Genomic DNA, 20694 nt, shown 5'->3' on the forward strand with positions numbered 1-20694 from the left:
GGAGAACTGGTGCCCTCTTCTGGACTCCACAAGCATGTTTACTCACATGCAAATACCCACATCCATTCAAATATATGTACACATAATTTAAATTTTTTTAAATTCATAGGAAAAGAATTTTTATTGTCTTAAGTATAATGTCAAATATGTAAGTTCCTATTTTTCATAATTTACCAACATGTAGGCTCTTATTATTAACTCTTGTAGTTGATATAGAAAATAACAGATTGACAGTTTATCAGAATGTAGTTCAGACATCTATTTCCAAAACACAAGTCTTTTCAGCAAACAGCACAGACAGAACAGGAGGATGTTGATTCTTGGCTCTGTTTCATCTCAGCTTAAAGACAAAATGATGCTTTAACTTCTTCCACTGATTAATTTCCCAAACCTAAATATATATATATACACACACCACTTTTTCTTAAGTAGGGTCTCATATAACTCAGGCTGTCTTCATACTTATGTAGGCTGTAAGTTTGAATTTCTCATCCTCCTGACTCATCCCTCAGAGAGTGACCCATCACACCCAGGCCCTAAGATGCTGGATCTGAAACTCAGAGCTTCAGGCATACTATGCAAGTACCCACTCTACTGTGCTAGACCCCCAGCACTCCAACTCCTCTATCTTATTTTCCACCAGTGAGCAAGGATAGGCCCACAGCAGGCAGCAGATACTACAGGCAGAGCTCAGCACTGCTATCGTTTCCTGAGTTAAAGTATGAAAGCTACTCTCAAAACAGATGATTAGCCCTGCTTGAAAGGAAAAAATTTGAAATCAGCTACATATGGAGACCCTGCTACAAGCTTAGACATTTGGCCATATCCACAGTCCCCAAATAGCCATGCTTAGTCACTAGGGCAAGAAGGCACCCCAATTTGTTTCTTTCCGGGAGAGTCTATAAGAAGATGTCCAATATTCAAACCTACAGGGCATCTCCACTGAGCCAACAGAGAGCTCGAGTAAACATTAAGAGAAAACTAATAAAAGGCCCTGCACAGCTTTCTCTGCAAGCTTGAGTAGCACCTGCAGCTCCCATCCCTGCCAGGGACTCTTCCCACCACCTGTCATAGCATGCAGGAAGGGGCAGGAAGGGATTTGCAGCACAACACTGGATTGTGCCACCCACTGGCTTCATAGGCTGGCATCCCTGGACCTTGAGTTCAAAGCTGCCCAGTCAGAGAAAAGAGGCTTTTACAAAGCCTCCTAAGATGGAGCTCTGGACTCATTTCACAAACTCTAACTTCTAAGTGTGGTGTTCTTAAAGAAATAGCACGACTTATTTTTTTTTTAATTTTCAGTGTGATTACAGAATACAAAATTTGAATACATGTCATTAAATCCCAACATAAGAGATTAAGTCGAACCGAGTAAATCAACCCCGACAACTCCTTAGTGCTTGCTGTCTAAGCATCAGGGTTTATTCTGAGCTCTAAGAAATCATTAGAATTCTCAAACAAGTCTACAAACGTCTTCTCTTTTTATAGACAAAACAGCTGAAGGCCAGAGAGGTGAAGCAAATTGCCTAAGATCACACAGTTTATAAAGGATAGGGCTGTCACTTAAGCCAGTGTACCCTGCATCCAGAATTGTTACCAAACAAGAGGTTCCCCGTATGCTCAGAGGGCTGGAGACAAGGATCATAGATGGATAGAAGAAAAACCATCTAAGTAGTTTAATAGCTAATATTTGTGTAAGAAAAGGGAAGCCATACTTTAGGGAGCAAGGAGGCTAGCTGGAGAATACAAAACTGCATTTTATGCACACTAAAAAACAAAACAAAACACCCAATAACTTCAAAACAGAAACACATCCATTTATTCATTCATCAGCTACTTGTTGGGGGGCTGCAACGTGACAGGAAGCAGCACCCATACATCAGCTTCATCGAACATAAGCAGAAATTCTCAAAGATAAATGGAAGGTGTGGAGGAGAAGGTGGATTCCAGACTGTGAGGCTAATCTATCACACATCTCCTTCAATGAGATTTTCAGGTCTCTTAAGAAGGAAACAATAATACAAAGTATGCCAGTAGAGCCAGAGTTTTGAGTGGAGAAATGTATGGCCGGAGGCCAAAGTCACAGTGGAAAATGACTGCAAACATCCAAGAGAAAAGCAATGGTTTAAAACAATGCAAGAGAACTCACGTGTAGGCTAATGTTGCACTGAAGTGTTTCTTAATGTAAGTCTCCAAAACAGGATTAAAATGCTGAAATTTCCTATCGGCAATTAGTCCAATGATAAAGACCTATCAACAGAACCAAAACATTCTCATGAGTGGGACAAGGAAAATCATTCTGGAATCTTCCTGTGTTATGAGGAAATGAGCTAGAAATGGCCCAGGCAGAGGCCATTCCCAGGTTTATATCTCCCTACCCTAGTGAGGGTATTAACATAACTATAGTTTCACATTCAAAGTATATTTGCACTCCTCAGGCTTCCTTTTTGATAGACTCTACAACGAAAGGCTTTCAAGGTGACTGGGATGGGTCTCTTCCCGCTTCAAAGGCTGGAGCATGAAAGAACATCTCACCCTCTGACAGGATGAAAGGGAGGCCCCTTACCAGCGCATCAAACACCAAGGTATCAAACGTCTCACTCTCTGAGTTCTCCATCATGATGTTGAAGAGGGCATCCAAGGTGTCCTGCAGGAACTGCAAAGACACGAGAGGTCACTGAACCATCCCTGCATCCTACTTCCCCCAGCCTAGCACAGCCATGGTCTCTGGCAACACTCAGCTTACTCACCTTTCCCCAGTCCAGGAATAGTGGTACGCACCTGTAATCCCAGCACTGGGGAGGCTTGGGCAGGGCAATTGTCTGAGCTATACAGGGCATTCCAGGCCCACCTGAGCTATAGAGTGAGACCCTGTCTCAATAAATATATGAATTAAGTAATTAAGCTAGTAATTTCCAAGATTTCATTCAGGTAACAGGTGACTGAAGCAAAATTCCACATGACTGAATATCAGACAAAAGGAGGTCACCCTGGGCTAACCCAAAGAAGGCTAGAGCTGGGAGATGCTCTATAGCACCCACTCCACTCAGACACCCTTCTCAAGTCTCTCCCATATTTTCATAAGGACATATCAAATTCATTTTTACCAACCAAGTGTAAGAGGCCATGACTAATGAGCAGAAGTCACGGAGCAACGTTTCAGCTGAGAAAGGAAAAGACCTTCTACCAGTTCAGCCATAAAGAAAAAATATGAGATAGTGTAAGCCTGCATCTGAGGAACACAGCAGGGTGCTAGAAAGAATGTACGCAACACCAGTAACTGATACATTGTTACCACAGTCCACTGAAATTCACCAAGGAAATGACCACACAGGAAAGCAAAGCATCACTCATTTAATTACGAAAAAATTAGACTTCAAAGATATGTCACAGAAAGTCCACACTCTAAAGGAGGTGTAGGATGGCCTCCACTGGGTTTTACTGAACTAGTGAGATACTTGGTGGTAGGAATGTCCAAGAATAAGAGGAACAGCATATGGTACAATATTGGCCATGAAAAAGTAAAAAATGCCTCACTATTAGTCAGTGGGGACATGCAACTGAAACCACGCAGGTGCCCACGCCACACCCACTGTAAAGGCCATCACCAAAAAGATAGCCAAAATGATAGATGACAGTTCAGTATGGGAGCTGGTGCAGGAAAAATAGGAGCTTTGTGCACTCACTGCTGGGAGAAATAGAAACTAGTACAGAGAGAGGCTCTGGAGAGCAACTTGGCAATTCCTCAAAAACTTAAATCTCCATTAACCCTCTAACTCAACGATAGCATTCCTAGATACACATCCCACAGAAAACCTTAATGCTCACATAAAGCCTGCCCAAAAGATGTAAAACAGCCCTATTGATTATTGAAAAGGAAAAAAGTAAATGAAACAAATGTTCATCCATGGAAGGAGGAAGTGAGCAAAGTTCTGTCTATCCCTATCTATGCCTCCACAGGGCCATCACTCAACCACGTGGGGACAAGACATGCCTAGGAAAGCTCCAGCATGGGCACTCTGTCCACTAACCACTCAGAAGCCACACTACACAACTCCATAATATCAGATGTCCAGAAGAGGCAAATACAGGAATAGAAACTAGACTGTGGGTGCCAGAGACTGTGGGACGTGACTGCTGATAGGTTTGAACTTCTTCTGTGGGAAGAGAACTTGATCTTAGATTGTACTAGGGATAGCACAACTCTATAAATATATTAAAGCTATTGAACCAAACAGAGTAAAGGGGGAAATATTACAGTATATAAGTTACATTTCAAAAACAGGGAGGAAAAAACCCTGTTTATAAAAAAGTAACTGGATGAAGTGGCCACAGGCAGAATATCAAAGGAGTGTCTGCATCAGATGTTGGGTCCAGATTTTGAGATGTTCAGCCTACACAGAGCACCCATAAGCCCTGGTAGAAAATACAAGGGATCTCATATGTCTTTTGAAGAGAGAGTGAGGACGCAAGCCACAGGAACCTATTCACAAACTAGTCCCAGCTCCAACTACCCACCTGTGCTTCATGCTTTAAAACTGGAAGAATTGGCAGGAGAGCTGAGGCTCAGAGAGACAGGAATCCACACTGTGCTACCAGAGAAAATGGGACAACTAGCAAGAGATAAACTATGGTTCCCATCAAGAACTCGAGTCTGGACATGACAAGATCTTATCAAATCTGATGCTTTGGTTCTGTACAACCTTGTTATATACTCCATAGTTTTCAGATTGCAAAGCTTTGCAAAGGTCAAAACTTCATGCCATCAACTAACAGCCTAGTGTCCCTGACAGCAGGCTCTCTGGGTAGCAAGCTCATCACAGTTCATGTAAACTCCTTGCCATAGGCCTACCAATGACATTAAAACAGATGAAAATGTTGGCAGCACAGAGTCAGAACTGGAGAGAGCAGAGCCTCCCTCTCTCAGTAGTCAGAGACACAAATCTGGAAGAGGTCCCCACACATAGTCAAAGGCCTGCTGCTCAGACACATGTCCCTTACCCTCTGAGCTATCAAGTGAAGCATCAGGCAATCATCGTCATTCTCCATCTTCATGTGACTCCATCTCTCCCACTACATGTACAAATTCCTTTCTCAATCCATCAGGCACTGCTGACCCTCCTCTACCAGCTACGAAAACACCCAAGGGAGTCATGGAATAAATGGAATATTCTCTACCATCTATCAATGTCTCTAAATAAAGAAAAAAAAGCCCTATAAAACCACACGGCTTGAGTCTTGCTGACCATCAAGACTGTATGGCTTAGACAACTCAGTTCATCTCTTCAGGAACAAGCATGGCTGGAATGCGGTAGAAAGGGAGAAGGAACAGGTCAAGCACACCAGGTAAGGCTAGGTTAGTTTGACCCGGAGCAGCCAGGAGAACCGGTGATCACCAGAAGAAGGGAGAGACAGGAAAAGTACTTCCATGGGTGAACATTCAGATATAATAGTACATTAGCTATGGGGAATAAAGAAGGGAACAAGATGATTCTAGATTTTTTTTTCAAGTCAATAGAAGTACCATGAATGCATGACACTGGGACTTCAAAACAAAAGACATTATTTCATTAAATGCGCCTCTTTTAAAGTACGTTCATTTATCCACCCAGTTTCCATCTGAACAGGGGATTTAGATCCCAAGGAAGTCTAAAAAGCAATTACTGTTGTCCAAGCCATTGGTACAAGAGCAAGGCTGAAGAGATGATTAAAATTTTAAGATTAGCGAGAGCATGTTTGAGCGGTTACACAACGGATGCAGGAAAGTAGTGCAACCAAATTAATTCACGCCGAAGTTAAGCACATTGCCGGTTAATTAAGGCCATTTTAAGTAATTAATTTCCCAGAGATAAGGCAGTCCCCTACTGCATGCTCTTCTCACAGAGGGTGAAGAACTGAAGAGGCAATGCACTGACTAAGCAGTAGAGAAATCATCTATGAACATCATAGGCCACTGGCCAGCTTAGCAAGCCCTGGCCCAGAGGGATCATCCTGACAATGACGGCATTTCCATTTGAGCAAGGGAATGTCATTCAAGCACCTTATATGGAACATGGGAGAAGAAACCAAGGCAGGGGAGTGGGTGGAGGAGGCAGTGTGCTAGAAACACAAACCGTTGAGAACACAAGGGACAAAACCTGAAGCTTACAGAGTTCAGATCACTGCTCTGACTGAAGACTCCCAGGTCAGGACACTGAGTGGGGAGGGTCTGAACAAGGAACCATACCTACACAGTACAGAGAGTGCCTGTCGGGTGTTCAGCTACAAATCATCCAACTATATCATACCCCCTCACCAAGGCTCAGGGACCATTGGGAAAGAGAAGCTAAAAAGATATTAAGAGCCAGAGATCAAAAAAAGGTTCAGAGTGAACGTGTCTTCCAGATAGGACAGCTAGCTGCTCTCACGAATACACAGCAGCTGTGGTTGTCTGCACAAGACCTGTACAAGATTAAACCAAATAAGCCCCTCCCACTCAATGAGGCACTAGGGACAGTTAATTGCTCCTCAGGGAGAGTCTGTTTCCTTGAAGGTTGGAGCTCCTGATGCTCTGGTGAATGGGAATTTATGGGCTTCACATGCTGGAATCTCTGGGTTCTTAAATTTTTTTTTCCCAAAAAGATACGAAGTTGGAGAGGAGAGTAAGAGGTGTGAGGGTGAACCTAAGAGGAGTTGAGAAGAGGAGGGGAAAGGGAAGAGGGGTAAATATAATCAAAATGTATTATATAAAATTCTCAAATAATGAAAATATCAAAAACAAATACATGCAAAAGCAAACAACACTAATTAGTACCTAATGTTTCTCCAGAGTCGAAATGCAAAGCCAGGACATGAGCTCACTCAAACAGGTAGGAAATGACCAGGTCTGACCCTTGGTGTTTACAATAGCCTAACACACCCAGACTTGGCTATCCTGGTCACTTCTGAGTCACATGAAGAATCATGAGTCAGTAGCAAGGATGGTGACAATGACCATGGTATCATTATAATGATCATGGTATCCAGTACAAACAGGACATCCCATGGGTTACAAACAGACCACTATGTCCCAGGAAACCCTAAGAACCTAGAGAAGAAGGCAGTGACTGACATGGCTGAAAGAGGCCATTAAGCATTGTCAACACAGCATTAAGGACTCATCAAAAGAGAAAACGGCACCCAGCAGCAAATGGGTTCAAAGTTCACACTTCCAAAATAAGCCGCTTAGCCCTTCCGAAGAGAGTCCAGCAGCACTGTGGTCATACGGACTTAAGCCATTGTCAATCGATTATAACCAGAGTCTTGCCCTCCCCGACAGCCTCCCTCCATGGCCCATGTTACCTTCACCACCTCACCACCATCCACCTTCATCAACTGCCTCAAGTTCTGCTGCAGAAGGTTGGTGTTGGATCTCCACTTCAACAGCCCCAGGAGGTCCACTGCAAACAGAACAGCAGAATCAGCTCCCCCTTAACAGCAAGGACTTCCTCTCAAATTCATGCAGAATGTGAGGTTCTCTGTGAACACTTCTCAAGAAAACTCAACCTGATTTCAAAAGGTTCACTTGCTAAATACTTCATTACTGAGTGCTAACATTCATAGTAGCAGTATCGTTGAATTCACTGTTCCAGCCACATTTACCATGAAATGATCTCCATGTAGGAGCTTTCAACATGCATTTGGGAACCAAATGGGGCAGGGGGTGATTCCCACCTAATGGAGGCAGCTGCTAACCCCTGGAATACTTACACTTACTAGATGCTAACCACTGCAACACTTACTAGATGTTGCCCATACAGAAAGAGCTGCCAAGCCCTTATGCCTCAAGTGGCTCTTCTTACTCAAGAACAAATGTCTATTTTTTTAATAAGATAAAAAAAAATTTAAGTCCTGAAACTACAAACTAGATAATCTGTGGAACCACAAAGACTGTGAAGAATTCAGAGTTCCCCTTTGAGCAGTTCCCTGCTGCTCTCTGCGCTGTTTGTGGGTCTTAGCAGAAAAGTCCAGGATTGAATATACTAGCTTTCAAAGATCCAAGGGAAGGGGGAGATATCTGGAGAGAAAGAGAGAGAGAGAGAAAGAGAGAGAGAGAGAGAGAGAGAGAGAGAGAGAGAGAGAGAGAGAGAGGATATGCACAAGTGTATGTGTAGAGGTCCAACCTCAAGTATTTATTCACCTACTACCGGGTTCCCCACTGAATCTGGAGCTTGATTCTATTCAAAGGGCTGGGCACTGTCTGTACCCACCTACTCCCAAGTGCTAGGGTTCCAGACACATGACACTGCTGCTTGTTTTTATGTGGGTGCTAAGGACCCATACTCATATCATCATTCTTACAGAGCAGACAATCTACAGACAGAGACATCTTCCCAAGCCTCGGGGGTTTTGGATGGTTTTCCTTTTCTTTCCTTAGTTTCTTTTTTTTTTTCTTTCTCTTTTAAACCTTGAAGGATTTTGTTTAAGACATTAAGATGTTCTTTAGGGTAGGAAGACAGAATCCCAGCCCTGTCAAGGAAAGTCCACGTGCCCATACTTCTCCCTTGCAGTTATATTTCTATGCCATTACTTGCAAAAAAGCAACTGGCACATTGCATCTAATCAACAGCTTATGGGTAGCGGGAACATTGGCTACTGAAGAGACTACAAGCACCAAAATAAACAAATAAACAAATAAATAAAGCTAAGGTTCCCGTTAACACTGAAAGCAAGCACATAATTTTGGATCTAGGTAAGAATTCAGTAAACAGACCTGCATTCTAATTTCAGAATCAGACCACACAAAAGCCACCTACACCCCATACAGATTTTCATGTTTCACGTCACCTCAGGCATCACTGATGACTAGAAGAGTAAACTAGAGGGGGAGAGCACTCAGCACCCACATACAGTGTGGATTATGTAAAGCCAGCTGAGTCACACAGTAACTACAGAACACTGGGCAGGGAGTTTCCCTTGTCTCCTTGTCTGAACAGCGGGTACAGTGCTGCATAATTTGCAGGGCAGCTAAAAGAATCCAACGATAAACATGAGGGCAAGCTTATCGCAACAGCGAACATAAGCCGCAACCAGCAGCCATCCTTCAAATACGAAAGGAGCTAGAAATTGTGGGCGGAAGTTGACGTGTTGTGATTCTAACTGAAAGTAAAGTAACAAGAAAGGGTCCATCTTGACCTGACACTTCTGGTCCAAGGGTTGTGGGTATATCCATCTCACCAGTGATCAATGTCTCTTTAATGGAGACCAATGCGTCATTTAAGCCCCATTCGTTCCAAGTTGATGTTACGTATCACGTGACTGGGCTGAGCCCGGTCTCTATGCTGCAACTTTCAATTTTTAGTTATTTACTTATTCTTGGGAGGGTGTTATTTTGCTGTTATTCATTTCAGGTTTTTCTTTTCCCATTTTTGGTGAGGGTTGTTTTGTTGTTTTGCGTCAGGGCTCATTAGATGGGTCAGACTAGCCTGGAGCTCACTGCAGAACCCAGATTGTATTTGAACTTGCGAATTCTCCTGCCTGCGTAACCACACCCGATTCCACCCCACAAAGACTCGGATTATAATGTTTGTACTGCCCATCTGGGCTCTGTACTGCAAATCTGAGAAAAAAGTTCAAATGAGAAAATTAATAAATCACCTCATTGGGGGCGGGGGGTGCTTAAGGAAACAGCTTGTCCCTCCCCCACAAAGCTACCCAGTCTGGAAAGGCCTCCATTCCCAGGGACTCAACACAGCTGGATTCATAATTATTCTTTGTTTCGTGACTCCCTTCCCTCTCATTATACAGTAAGCTAATTGAGACGAGGGATCACATCTTACAGTTCTTTTCCTATCCCCTATGGCAGCCCACACAGCGCTGAGGACAGAGATCTTTAATACAAACCTTGATGAATAATTCAGCCCCTGCTTTTTTCTCTAAGTAATGGAACTTTGCGAGAACAAATTATGGTTTCAGGAAAATGATTCCCTCAGAGGAGAATTTGGGACTCCACACTCAGGCACCAACTAGGGCACCCCCATCTTACATACTCCTGGCATGGCACAATCCCAAAAAGGGGTATCAATGCTGGCATGAAATGAAAGCCAGATTCCTCCTCCTGTTCAGTGAGCAGCATCAACTTTGGAATTTCCTTGTTGCTTGGCAACAGCTGCTGCAGAGACCGGGGCTCTCTCCCTGGGTACCAGGGAATCACCCTGCAGATGGTGAGATTCAAGGAGCTGTAAGGTGAAAAAGGAATCCACACACCACCATGGGAGGTTCCCCCTCTCCCCCTCCCCCAACTCTCGAATGTGTAGTTTTAAAAAGATACTGTGGATGAGACTTGTTTTGAAAGGAAATTATGATCAAATTTCAGACAACTAGCAATGCATCTGGAACACTGACCCACATATAAGACAGTGGCTTTCTCCAAAGTGAGAAGTGATACAGAGCAGGCAGACCTCAGCACCTGCTGAGACACTGAAGCACCACACGTGGGGCCAATGACCCAGTCACCACCCTTAGCCCACATTGAATGAGACACAAACATTAGTTCATGTACCCGAGTTTGGGTATACACTGAGAATCTCATTCCTAGTGCTGGGCCATTCTTTGCACATCCCAGTTGCTAGCTGGAGCCCACACAGCTGACTCATGTTCCTGAGAACCAAGCTCCTGCACAATCCTCCCTTCCCCCACCACTTGCACAAATCCAGTCCCTCTGGGAGGGGACGGGGGGGGGGAGTCATTTGCTGGTGGGGATACCACAGGCAGCAAGTAAGGACCCTTCAGGAATGATTCAGACAAACCCAGGATGACTTGGCAAACAGGAAGTGTACCAAAGTATCGGTGTTCACACAGACTCAAACAACCCAGAAGTGTCTGGATAACTTACAGTCTCTCACTAATATTTTACTCAGGAGGCCAATGGTGGGAAAGCCTCACTGGTAAAGCTGAGAATGAGAGAAGGAAGCAGCAGGTGGAGAAAGTTTGAAAGACATCTGACCCAGGGCTGGCACGCCTAAGCCCTCAGGACAGCAACATTTCTCCCTTCCTGAGTCCAATCTTCCAAAGGACTGGCTTCTTCCATGCTAGGTTAATTCAGTGCAAGCCCAAAAGACGCCTGCTCCTCAGCAAATCTCCAACTCCAGCCATGACTGACAGGCAACACAGAGATGTGATTCCTGATAATGATGGACATTAATAATCACAACTCATATCAGGCAGTTAAGAGGGAAAAAAAATTGGATTTTCAAGCTCCATTTCAAAAGAGCATAAAGTCTCTGCACAGCTGTGATACGGCCACATTAGGAGGATGCGGGTTTTAAATGAAGGATTTGTGCAGAGAGCCTCTGCCTCCTCCAGACAGAGTCACGGCAACGGTACTGGTGTGCTCTGAATAAGAAGTATCTCCAATGGACTGCCATGACTCTGAGGAGGCTGCAAGCAGTGGGAAATGAACTCAGCCAGCCCAGGGACATGAGGCATCAGCTGATGAGTGACCTGCCACATTAGACTGAGCTTAGTGTACTAGAGCCAGCAGGGAGGCCTTATCTCACACTGCAAGCAGGGGGGCCTAAAAATGTCAGGCCAACCAACTTCTCCAGAGAAAGATAACTGAGAATTATCTCAAGGAGAATTAAGACAGAGAAGGAGGCATAGAAAGGAGTACGTCACATATGACAGTGTATAGACTAGCCAGAAAGCTCTGGAAGCAGGCATTACTCACACGTGTATCCGCACAAACAGCTAGGTTAAAAAGCATCTTTATTCAAGGTCATTTCCAGGGTTAAGTTAGAACCAAGGTTCAACTCCATTTCTCTGATCTGATTTCAAATCGTGTATACTTTCCTTGATGCCTTGTTCCCTTCTTTTGGCTAGAAAGCATCTTAAAGAGGAAGTCCAGAGATGACAAGATGGCTGAGTGGTTATGGTGCTTGCGAACATGCCTGAGGAACTGCGTTCAATCCCTGCTATTCACACAGAGAAAGGAAAGGAGCCAATGTGTCCTCTGACTGCCCCCACATACACCGAAAATAAACACATGTTTAAAAATAAAAATAAGTCCTTTCATTGTTTAATCTCCCTGCTAAGTTAGTCTTCAGACCAAAATAGAAGTGTGAATTTTAAACTCTGACGGACGCCACTTCCTCTTCCCCAAGCACATCGACATCTATGTGGGTCCTTATCAAAGGACAGAGTGAATGACGTCCATGCACCCACAGGAAACTCCTCCACTCAACCAGCAGCTAAACAAATGGGATGTGTTTGAGAGGGAGGAATTCTAGAACTCACCGTTCTGGGTCAGTTTCGTGGAGCACACCAGTGTGGAGATCTGGAAAGAGTCTTTGCTGATGGTACAACTCCCAAGACTCTGCATTCCCTTTCCTGTGGCTGAGTGACCCTTTTCTTCCAACTCCCCCTTGGTACTAGGGAGGCTCAAGTATGTGGCTGCATCTTCCAGCTTTTTGGCTTCAGCCTGTGGGTTTGATAGTATATTGTGACAAACAGCATTCATTGAGGCCACACTCCAGTTTTTGCATGCTTTCTTATTCTGGCTTCTTTCAACCCCCACACTCCTTTCTATGGTGTGTTCTACAACGTACTTTAACGATCTTCCCTTTTCCTGTGGATTAATTTCCATCCTCAGCCTTCATATACAGCACCGAATGTGTTATTGCCTGTCATCTTCTCTTGTTAGGAACAGCAAAAGGGCTGGTCATCATAACTGCTCATTTACATAATGAAATGTAGCTCAATGCTACAGAGCAGCTCTGTCCTCCGGTGAGAAATGTCAACTGTGATGTTCATCTTGACTGAAGTGAGAAGTTCTGGGAGTTTGGTAAAGCACACCTCTAAGTGTGTCCATGACAGAGAATTAACTATGAGGAAAACGTTACCTCCTGAAACCTGGTACACCCAAAGACTGGGGACCCTGATGGGGTAAAACAAAGTCTCCTCTCACAGTATCCTTCTCTGCTGCCGGCCACCAGGATATGAGCTGCTTATCACACCCTCCCCACCAGGAAGGACTGAAGGCACTGACATTGGTATCGGGCCACACCTTGCTTCCCTTTATTGTTTTGTTCAGGTATTTAGTCACAGCCATGAAAGCTAACAGCGCAGCTCAGGTGAGGGCTTCACAAAAACCTGATCAGATCAGGGCTCCCAGGGTCCCCGGGATGATGTGCGTACCTTGTAGACAATAAGGTCATGCTCCCCATCTCTCAGGGTGGTCCCATCATATCTCATCAGCTTCACAAAGGCCAATGCAAAGATCTTTTCAGACTTATCCTTGGCTGCAAAGAAAACCAATCATCACCCTCAAGTAGTCAGGACAAAGTGACATTAGCACATGCTACAAAGACACCTTTGTAAAAACAGTAGCCAACCTGCACAGGTGAAGCCAATGGAGGATGGAGAAAAACAGATCTCACAGTCACCAACAGGAAGATTCACATCAGAAGGATCAAGCAACTGTCCTCAAACTAGTGTAAGTCTCAGGGAAGAAGAGACTGTGGAACATGAGAACTGATTCCAGAATAAAGCCAGGAAGGTTTTGCAGAAGAATGTGAAGGAAAGCTCATGATGCTACAATACCAGAGTAAGTAGGTAGAACCAAAGTGAACATGGCGTGGTTTGAACAGGAACAGAGAGACTGGGATGTGAACGAGAATAAACCTAGGACATGGGAAAGGGCCAGTGCATGGAGGAAAACTGCTTAGCAATACAAAAACCATGGGGTTCTCATGCACACCACCTACCTTTAGGGGCCAGAAGACACCCCTCCCCATGAGATGTTCTAGGGCCCTTAGCAAGAAAGTGCAACAGCCAAGCCTGCATGTTGGGCTTGTGCTCTCCCTTCCTTCAAGCTTCTGCACAGCATCTAAAAGAATCAGCTGCCTGCTCACATATGTTATCCGCATCTGATGGGTTTTCTTCATGGTCCTTAACACTGGCAGATATGTGGAAGTGGGGGAATTTGTTATGTTACTGCTATTGTCTGTCTACTGAGCTCTGGAATTTAAGGGTTTTTGAGTAGGTATATATATCTGTGTAAGGGTGTACATGTGTAGGTGTGTATGCATATACACATACACATATACACATATATATATGTTTCTATGTGTGTATATGTGTACATATGTGTGTATATGTTGTAGATCTATGTGTGTATCTGTATGTCCATGTGTGTATATGTGTGTATAAGTTTGTGTATGTATATGCATGTATACATGAGTATGTATGTACATATGCGTATACATATATAAATGTGCATATATTTTGTGTATATGTACATATCTGTATCTGTAGATGTGTATATGAATATATACATATATGTATATGTGTGTATGTGAATATGTATCTATGTGTGTATACATGTGTGTATATACATATATGTGCATGAGTATATACATGTGAATGTATATATGTCTGTATGTATGCCATTTTCCAGCACATGAAATAAAGCCTGACAAACAGATATTTGCACTAGTTAGGGAGAGAGAGAGAGAGAGAACCAACAAACAGGTAAGCTCTTTTACATCACAAAGGAAGCAAAACCTGGAGGCCTGCACAGGAGTAAAGGGTCAGAGGCCCTGTGGGAGGGTGGTCAGAACAGGTGGTCATGAGAAGCTAGATGGACCACGAGCCAGAAGAAAGGGTGCAACACCAAAGTTCAGTAACAATGAGGACACAGCTGGGGACAGAAGGCTAGTGTGGCTGGCAAGTGACGCCTGAGAGCCATCGACCAGCAGCAACAGGTAAAGTAAGATCACAAACAAGAGTCAAGACTGAAGAGGTGACCTCCACAAGCTGCCACCGAAGCATGGCACATAGCCGCTGTGGTGCGGAACCAGAAAATGTGTCAAGAGTGTGTATTCAAAGTCTGCCAGAAAGGGAAGGACAGAGGTGAAACATGGAAAGAGCACACATCCATCCTCCTCCAGATGAGGGGCTTAAGACTTTCACCTCATGACCTCAATGCCCAAGAAGCCACATCTTATGCATTTTGGTAGTTTCATGCCTAATATACAATAGGGGCCCTATAAATGCTGGCTAATTAGTTAAAGGACAGTCAATCAACCAAAACAATAGAGATGAAGAAACAGAACAGATGTGACTTATTAATCTAAAACACAGCTTTATGAAGAACAGCAGAACATGTGACAGACATCAGTATCAAGTGGTAAGGACTTGCTTCTGCTAAGCTTGAGCCCCCAGGGGAGCAGCTATCTCTAGATGTGCATGCAATGGCAATTATCAGTTGACAGCTTCTACCGAGCCTACCACTGAGTGGCACTATAAAGGGACATCATTCATTACCAATGTATCTTCAACACTCAAGGACGGGTCACTGTCCAGCATATGCTTGCTAAGAGCCACTGCAAAAGTAAATGGATTATTCCAGCATAAAATCACAAAGTCCTGTAAACTAGATGGCAGGAAACCACACTTTCTAGAAGAGTAACCAGAGCTTCCCCACCCAGACAAGCCTGCTCCAATCCAGAAAGACTCTGCTTCAGGCTAGACCACGAAGACAAATGTGTAACACATGAACCAATGTGCCTACATGCCGACAAGTTGCCAGTAGGGCGTGTCTTTGCATGTCGCCACCAAGCTACTCCAACATAGATCATGACAGGGGAGTCTTCTTCTCCAGGCCCTGCTCTGAGGTAGACAGCAGCTCCTGTGCGGCTGGTGAAGAGCAAAGGTAGACAGTGTATACTGAATTCTTTCTCAGACCTAGGGTAAGTGTACTCATGCCAAGCTGTAGCAGCCCCTACGGCTGCCCTCAGGGGCTGGCAAACAAGATCTCGTGAGCTTCACTTTTACAATGCCCAACGTGTCTCCAGAACCACAAGAGCTATGGCCTTGGAGACTTCATTAATTATGCAAATGTGTCTTGGCATGTCGGGTGATAGCATCTTGTCTGTAATGAGTACTTAAAACTGATGAGAAAAACAAGGATTTGGAAAATTAGAATGCTAGAGATCTCCCTCTGCCCCAGTATAATTCATTAATTAAGGGGAATGAATTTGTTAAGAAAGTGGCTCCAGAGTGATTCGGACACAGTCCTCTATGGAGTCTAGATTTCTTACCAACTATGCTTCCTCCACAGAACCTGGAGGCCCCACAGCCTCTTACCAGCATCGGGATGATGTGTGTCCAGGAAGCCAAGCCTACTCTACAGATGGTCTCTCTCCACCTTTCCAAGAGGGCCTAAGCTCCTGCTGTCCTCTCAGCAGAGCTCTGGCCTACATGTTGACCACACCTGGGTTGTGGCACCTGTGCAGGTCACAACTGTGCCCAGAGAAGCCCTTTCACCAGCCCCCAACTGTCCACAGCCCATTTCTGTCAGTTCACATTTTGTTCCTGGCTATCATTCCTCAGGTGGTCCTGCATACTAACCCCATGCCACCACTTAACCCAGAATCTACAATAGGGGAGCCTTCACCTCCTTGTTGTATAGATAGGCACTAACAAAGACCAGGAGATGGAAGCCATTCCCCAGAGTCACTGGAGTATAGCACTAAGGCATAGGTTACACCCTAAGATGTTTCAGGGGTCACTAACTCAAAAGTCTCTACCCAGAGTTCCTCACCTATAACATGAGATTTCAGGCCAGGGCTTCTGGCTATGTTTGATCCATACAACTCAGTGAAGCTCCCATATCAGCCTCAAGAATGTAAGCTTATAGTTGGTGATTGTGCCTATCCCCCTGGGGTTTTAGCTATCCAGGACACTAGCTGGTCTTCACTCACCTGTGCCTCACGTTTAAACTGACTTCTGGTGGCCCTCTAACTCAGCTCCTGACCTTTTCTCACTGCTAGGATGGGGTTGTGCGAGGTGGCTGCCATGCTGCCTTTGCATCCCACACTGATCCAGCGCACGGGCTCCTAGCTGTTCTAGAGCCTTTGTTTACCCACTTCCTGGACTTGTACATCTTGGAAGCAGATACTCTCATCTGGCTCTCCAGCTCTGCAGAACTTATGTCCTCTCCCTCCTAATTCCCCCAAAGGCTCAGCCTTCTCAGTGGCCTTGCTTCTTCAGAAGATCACACGCCTTCCAACAATAAGCCTTGGTGTATGTTCAGTCCAGCAAGCCACTGTTTGGTAGCTTCATCTTCTGTCACATACACCTGACTACAGGGAGGGCCTGAGTCCCCATAAACTATCAAATGGCGACAGGGGAACATGTCATTACAGTAACAGGATCCTTTCAGGAGCCAGCAGTATGATGATGGTGGGTGAATAGATGGTATTTCTGTCCTAAAGATCAGAGGAACTCGTGCTTAGGAATCGGCAATAGAGTCTAGAACTAATTGCCTCCCTGTATGGCCCCCATGTGGTCATCTGAGGCACACTATAACACAGCTCAACCTTCTCACAGATATCGTTTAGCTATAAGTATACCTAACTCAGTGACACACATTTCAGACAGTGGAGGACAGGAAATAATTGTATCATCCTTCTTTGATAGCTTAGTGTTTAGCATGGGGCTACATCCTTATCAGACTCTTAATTCAACCAATGTGATGGAACCAGCCTCAGTAATCAGAGAGCAACTCTTTGAGAAAGGAGAAAATGTGAAGATATGTTCCTTCCTCTAGGCTTGGTACGAAGGGCAAGGTTGCATCAATGCCAACGAGAGCTCAAGGTACGCTCCAGCAATCACCAACAAATACAAAAAGGGTTCAAGTTCTCTAGTCTAAGACAAAGAACACTAAGAGGCAATTTTCCAAATGGTTTGTTGTGTTTCAGTGACTTTTCTAATGGACTTGCATGGGGTGAGCCAAAGAAAAACATGGGGCTGGAACGATCGCTCACAGTTAAGCACTTCTGCAGAGGAGCTGAGCTCAGTCCACAGCACCTACATAGGGCAGCTTACAACAGGATGCAATGCCAGCTCCAGGGCATCTGATGTCCATGACTGCCTCCACGGGCACTGCACTCACGTCCACAAACCCACACTCAGACACACACATAGACACACAAGTAAAAGTAAAATCTTTAAAGGTGAGGAAGAGAGGCATGAGAAAGAGGAGCAAGAAACAGGTGCACCATCCACCTCAGAGAGAAACAGAAAATGAATTTCCCGGAGATCTGCTCTATGATGTTCTCCCGGGACAAGTTCAGGTGAAAGAAATGGCCCAGGAGCCATGACATCACCGTAAATGACAGCCATGTCCTAAAGCAATTCAGAGCAGGTGCTGCCTGCTAAGCTTTTCCCTTGAAAACAAACACTGATAAAGTGGCCCATTACTCACAGTCCTGCGAGGATCTATGGCGGAAGGTAAATCGAAGGTGACTCCGGTTCACGTCCTCAATGGGGATGGCCACCTTGAAGAATCAAATCGAGGATGTGTGAGTACCTATCCCAACATCTTCCAGCAGGAAGTGTTTAATTCAGCCTAGTTATCAGCACCAGGATAAACGTTCAGGCACCAGAGAAATGAAAACACCGTCTATCTTCTCCGTATATGATTTCTGCCAAAGGCAAAATGTCTTTTGAAAATTTAAACAAGATAATATTGTGAAGGACACCAAGCCAACTCCGCTAGGCAGCCAGATATTTTTTGTGTTAACATTCAGATGCACACTGCTCAGATTCTATTTTTGAAAGTCCTTGTCTTCATTGTAGCCGCTACATAAAGGTATCTACATCCCATCGGCAGCTGCAGCAAGAAAGCTTTCCTGTTACATTGTGGCCAAAGACCAAGGCCTCATGTGTGCCGCCTGTAAGCAAAGGCTGGTCCTAATGTTCATGTCAGTGTCTATATTCCAGGGTCCAGGCTTTACTTTCTCCAATTCAGGTTCTTAGGGTAGGGACTGGGGTGGTGATAGTGGTTACACATGTCAGTGGGGTACCATGATGCTGTGAGCTGCACCAGGAAAGCATTGTGGCAAAGTCACAAAAAGCAGACCCAGTTCTCAACAGTAACCTCCACACACTGACATCCCTGCTCCTTCCTATGTGGTATAGAGGCAGCAGACCACACACACACCAGACTCAGGGAGAGAAAGACAATAGCTATCTTGAAGATGTGACAGTTCATCTCCATCCAAGTCTTCTGTTTCCATTTGAGGGATATAAGGGTAAATGTATTAGAGGAATTACTAGGGTGGGTCCTTGACAACCTGGAGCAACTTTGCTTTGTGTGGTATGAGGAAGGATTTCACAAGCAGACCCCGGGGATGAAATGACCATATAAGTGCAATACCTTAAGGGTCTCAAACCAGCGAGGCTGCTTCACTTGGTAATAAATCACTGATTTGTACTCGGAGATCGCCTCATCGCCGGCACCGGGGAAAATCACATGCTTTAGGAAAAGGCATAAAGAAAGAGTTCATGTTAGGAATGCTGAGGTGGCTCAGTGGCTAAAGGCTCTGGGTGCCAAGCCTGATTTTAATCCCAGAAACTGCATGGTAGAAGCAGAGAAATGACTCCTGTATGTGTAGTCATGTACACAAACACACACACACACATATATATATACACACACACATACACACACACACAGAGCGAGTAACTTTTTAAAAAGCATTTAGTTTTTAAAAATGTTAACATTAGATATCACAGTGTCTGCCCCTTACATATTCCTGATGCACCTACTAAAAAGGAGGAAAGAGGTAGTCATCCAGGCTGCCACTAAACCACTGCATTTGGTCCCCAGAATGAAGGGACAGGTCTGCCTGTGCAAGTGGACAGTCTACATGATAGCTTCAGACCCTGAAGGTACAGACAAATATGAAACATGGGGCTAACCTTGACTGCCACTTCCCCTGTCCCCTCCCCAACTCATTTCAAATTATAATCTTCGAACACTTGCCTGATTTACTCAGCAGGCATAAAAGCAAAGGCTGTCATTCCTTTAGCCACAAGGATTGCCTGCCGAACCTCAACCAAATTCATACCACTAATGCCCAAGAGGCCAGGGCAGTAGACCTCAAGATTTCTAAGTGACACCAAACAAGGCCAGACAAGGAGAAACAATGTGAGCCCTGCTACACACAGCTGAGCCCAAGTGCTAGTCCAGCAATTGCTGTCGAGTCCAGTGGTATCTAGAGGGACACCCGCTTGCTTATCAGAGGGAGCTATAGCCCCTGGCCACTCTGGTGGATTCTGCTGGCTTCTTTGGCCATGAAAAGGAGGTATTGGTCATTTCAGGCATGTGAGAGATAAGACAGATGATCCTGAAAGTCCACCTCATTCTCTGACCCTGAGCAAATAGTGTTATCCCTCAGATTCCATTTCCTCGTCTCTCAGATACTGGAAGTAATGGTCTCTGACCTACCTCTTACAACAAGAAATAAGGCCCCTTTATAAGTATAAGCAAGAAATGTGGTCAAAATCTACAGGGATTGCCTGAGACAGGCTGGTGGCCTGGATCCCCTGGACACAATGGCAAGCAAGAAAAAAAGGAAGCGGGCATCAACACATATCCCAACATACGAGATAACACGGCCAATCAAAAACACCTCAGTTCCTGCAGCAGAGCCAATGTGGATATTGACATAGTTGAACTCGAACTCTACAGACAAGACTCAGCAAAAAGAGATACCTCCAATCGCTTCCCATCTTCATCATAGACAGACACCGTCACCTCCACGTTCTTCGCGGTTGTTTTACTGCCTTTATCAAAATCCCCTTGAACTAATGTCACATAGATATCATTTCGAACATCACCTGGGGGGAAATTATATCTTTAATAGCAATCCATCATTCATAGCGAAA

At 44.6% G+C, this 20694-nt stretch overlaps 1 protein-coding gene across 1 annotated transcript in view; it reads right to left on the reverse strand.

Annotated features, from left to right (window-relative positions):
- Dock1 (dedicator of cytokinesis 1) overlaps nt 1-20694 on the reverse strand; it is a 508897-nt gene that overhangs the window by 394223 nt on the left and 93980 nt on the right. Inside the window, exons 14-21 of the mRNA XM_028772526.1 lie at nt 20522-20646; nt 19181-19279; nt 18227-18299; nt 13153-13256; nt 12253-12436; nt 7321-7418; nt 2567-2656; nt 2150-2250 (exon numbers count right to left, since the gene is read on the reverse strand). Coding sequence (XP_028628359.1) covers nt 2150-2250; nt 2567-2656; nt 7321-7418; nt 12253-12436; nt 13153-13256; nt 18227-18299; nt 19181-19279; nt 20522-20646 — 874 coding nt within the window. The remainder of the gene's footprint in view (nt 1-2149; nt 2251-2566; nt 2657-7320; nt 7419-12252; nt 12437-13152; nt 13257-18226; nt 18300-19180; nt 19280-20521; nt 20647-20694) is intronic.

Source organism: Grammomys surdaster, unplaced genomic scaffold (assembly GCF_004785775.1).
Source record: "Grammomys surdaster isolate TR1022 unplaced genomic scaffold, NIH_TR_1.0 214, whole genome shotgun sequence".
Taxonomy (NCBI): Eukaryota; Metazoa; Chordata; class Mammalia; order Rodentia; family Muridae; genus Grammomys; species Grammomys surdaster.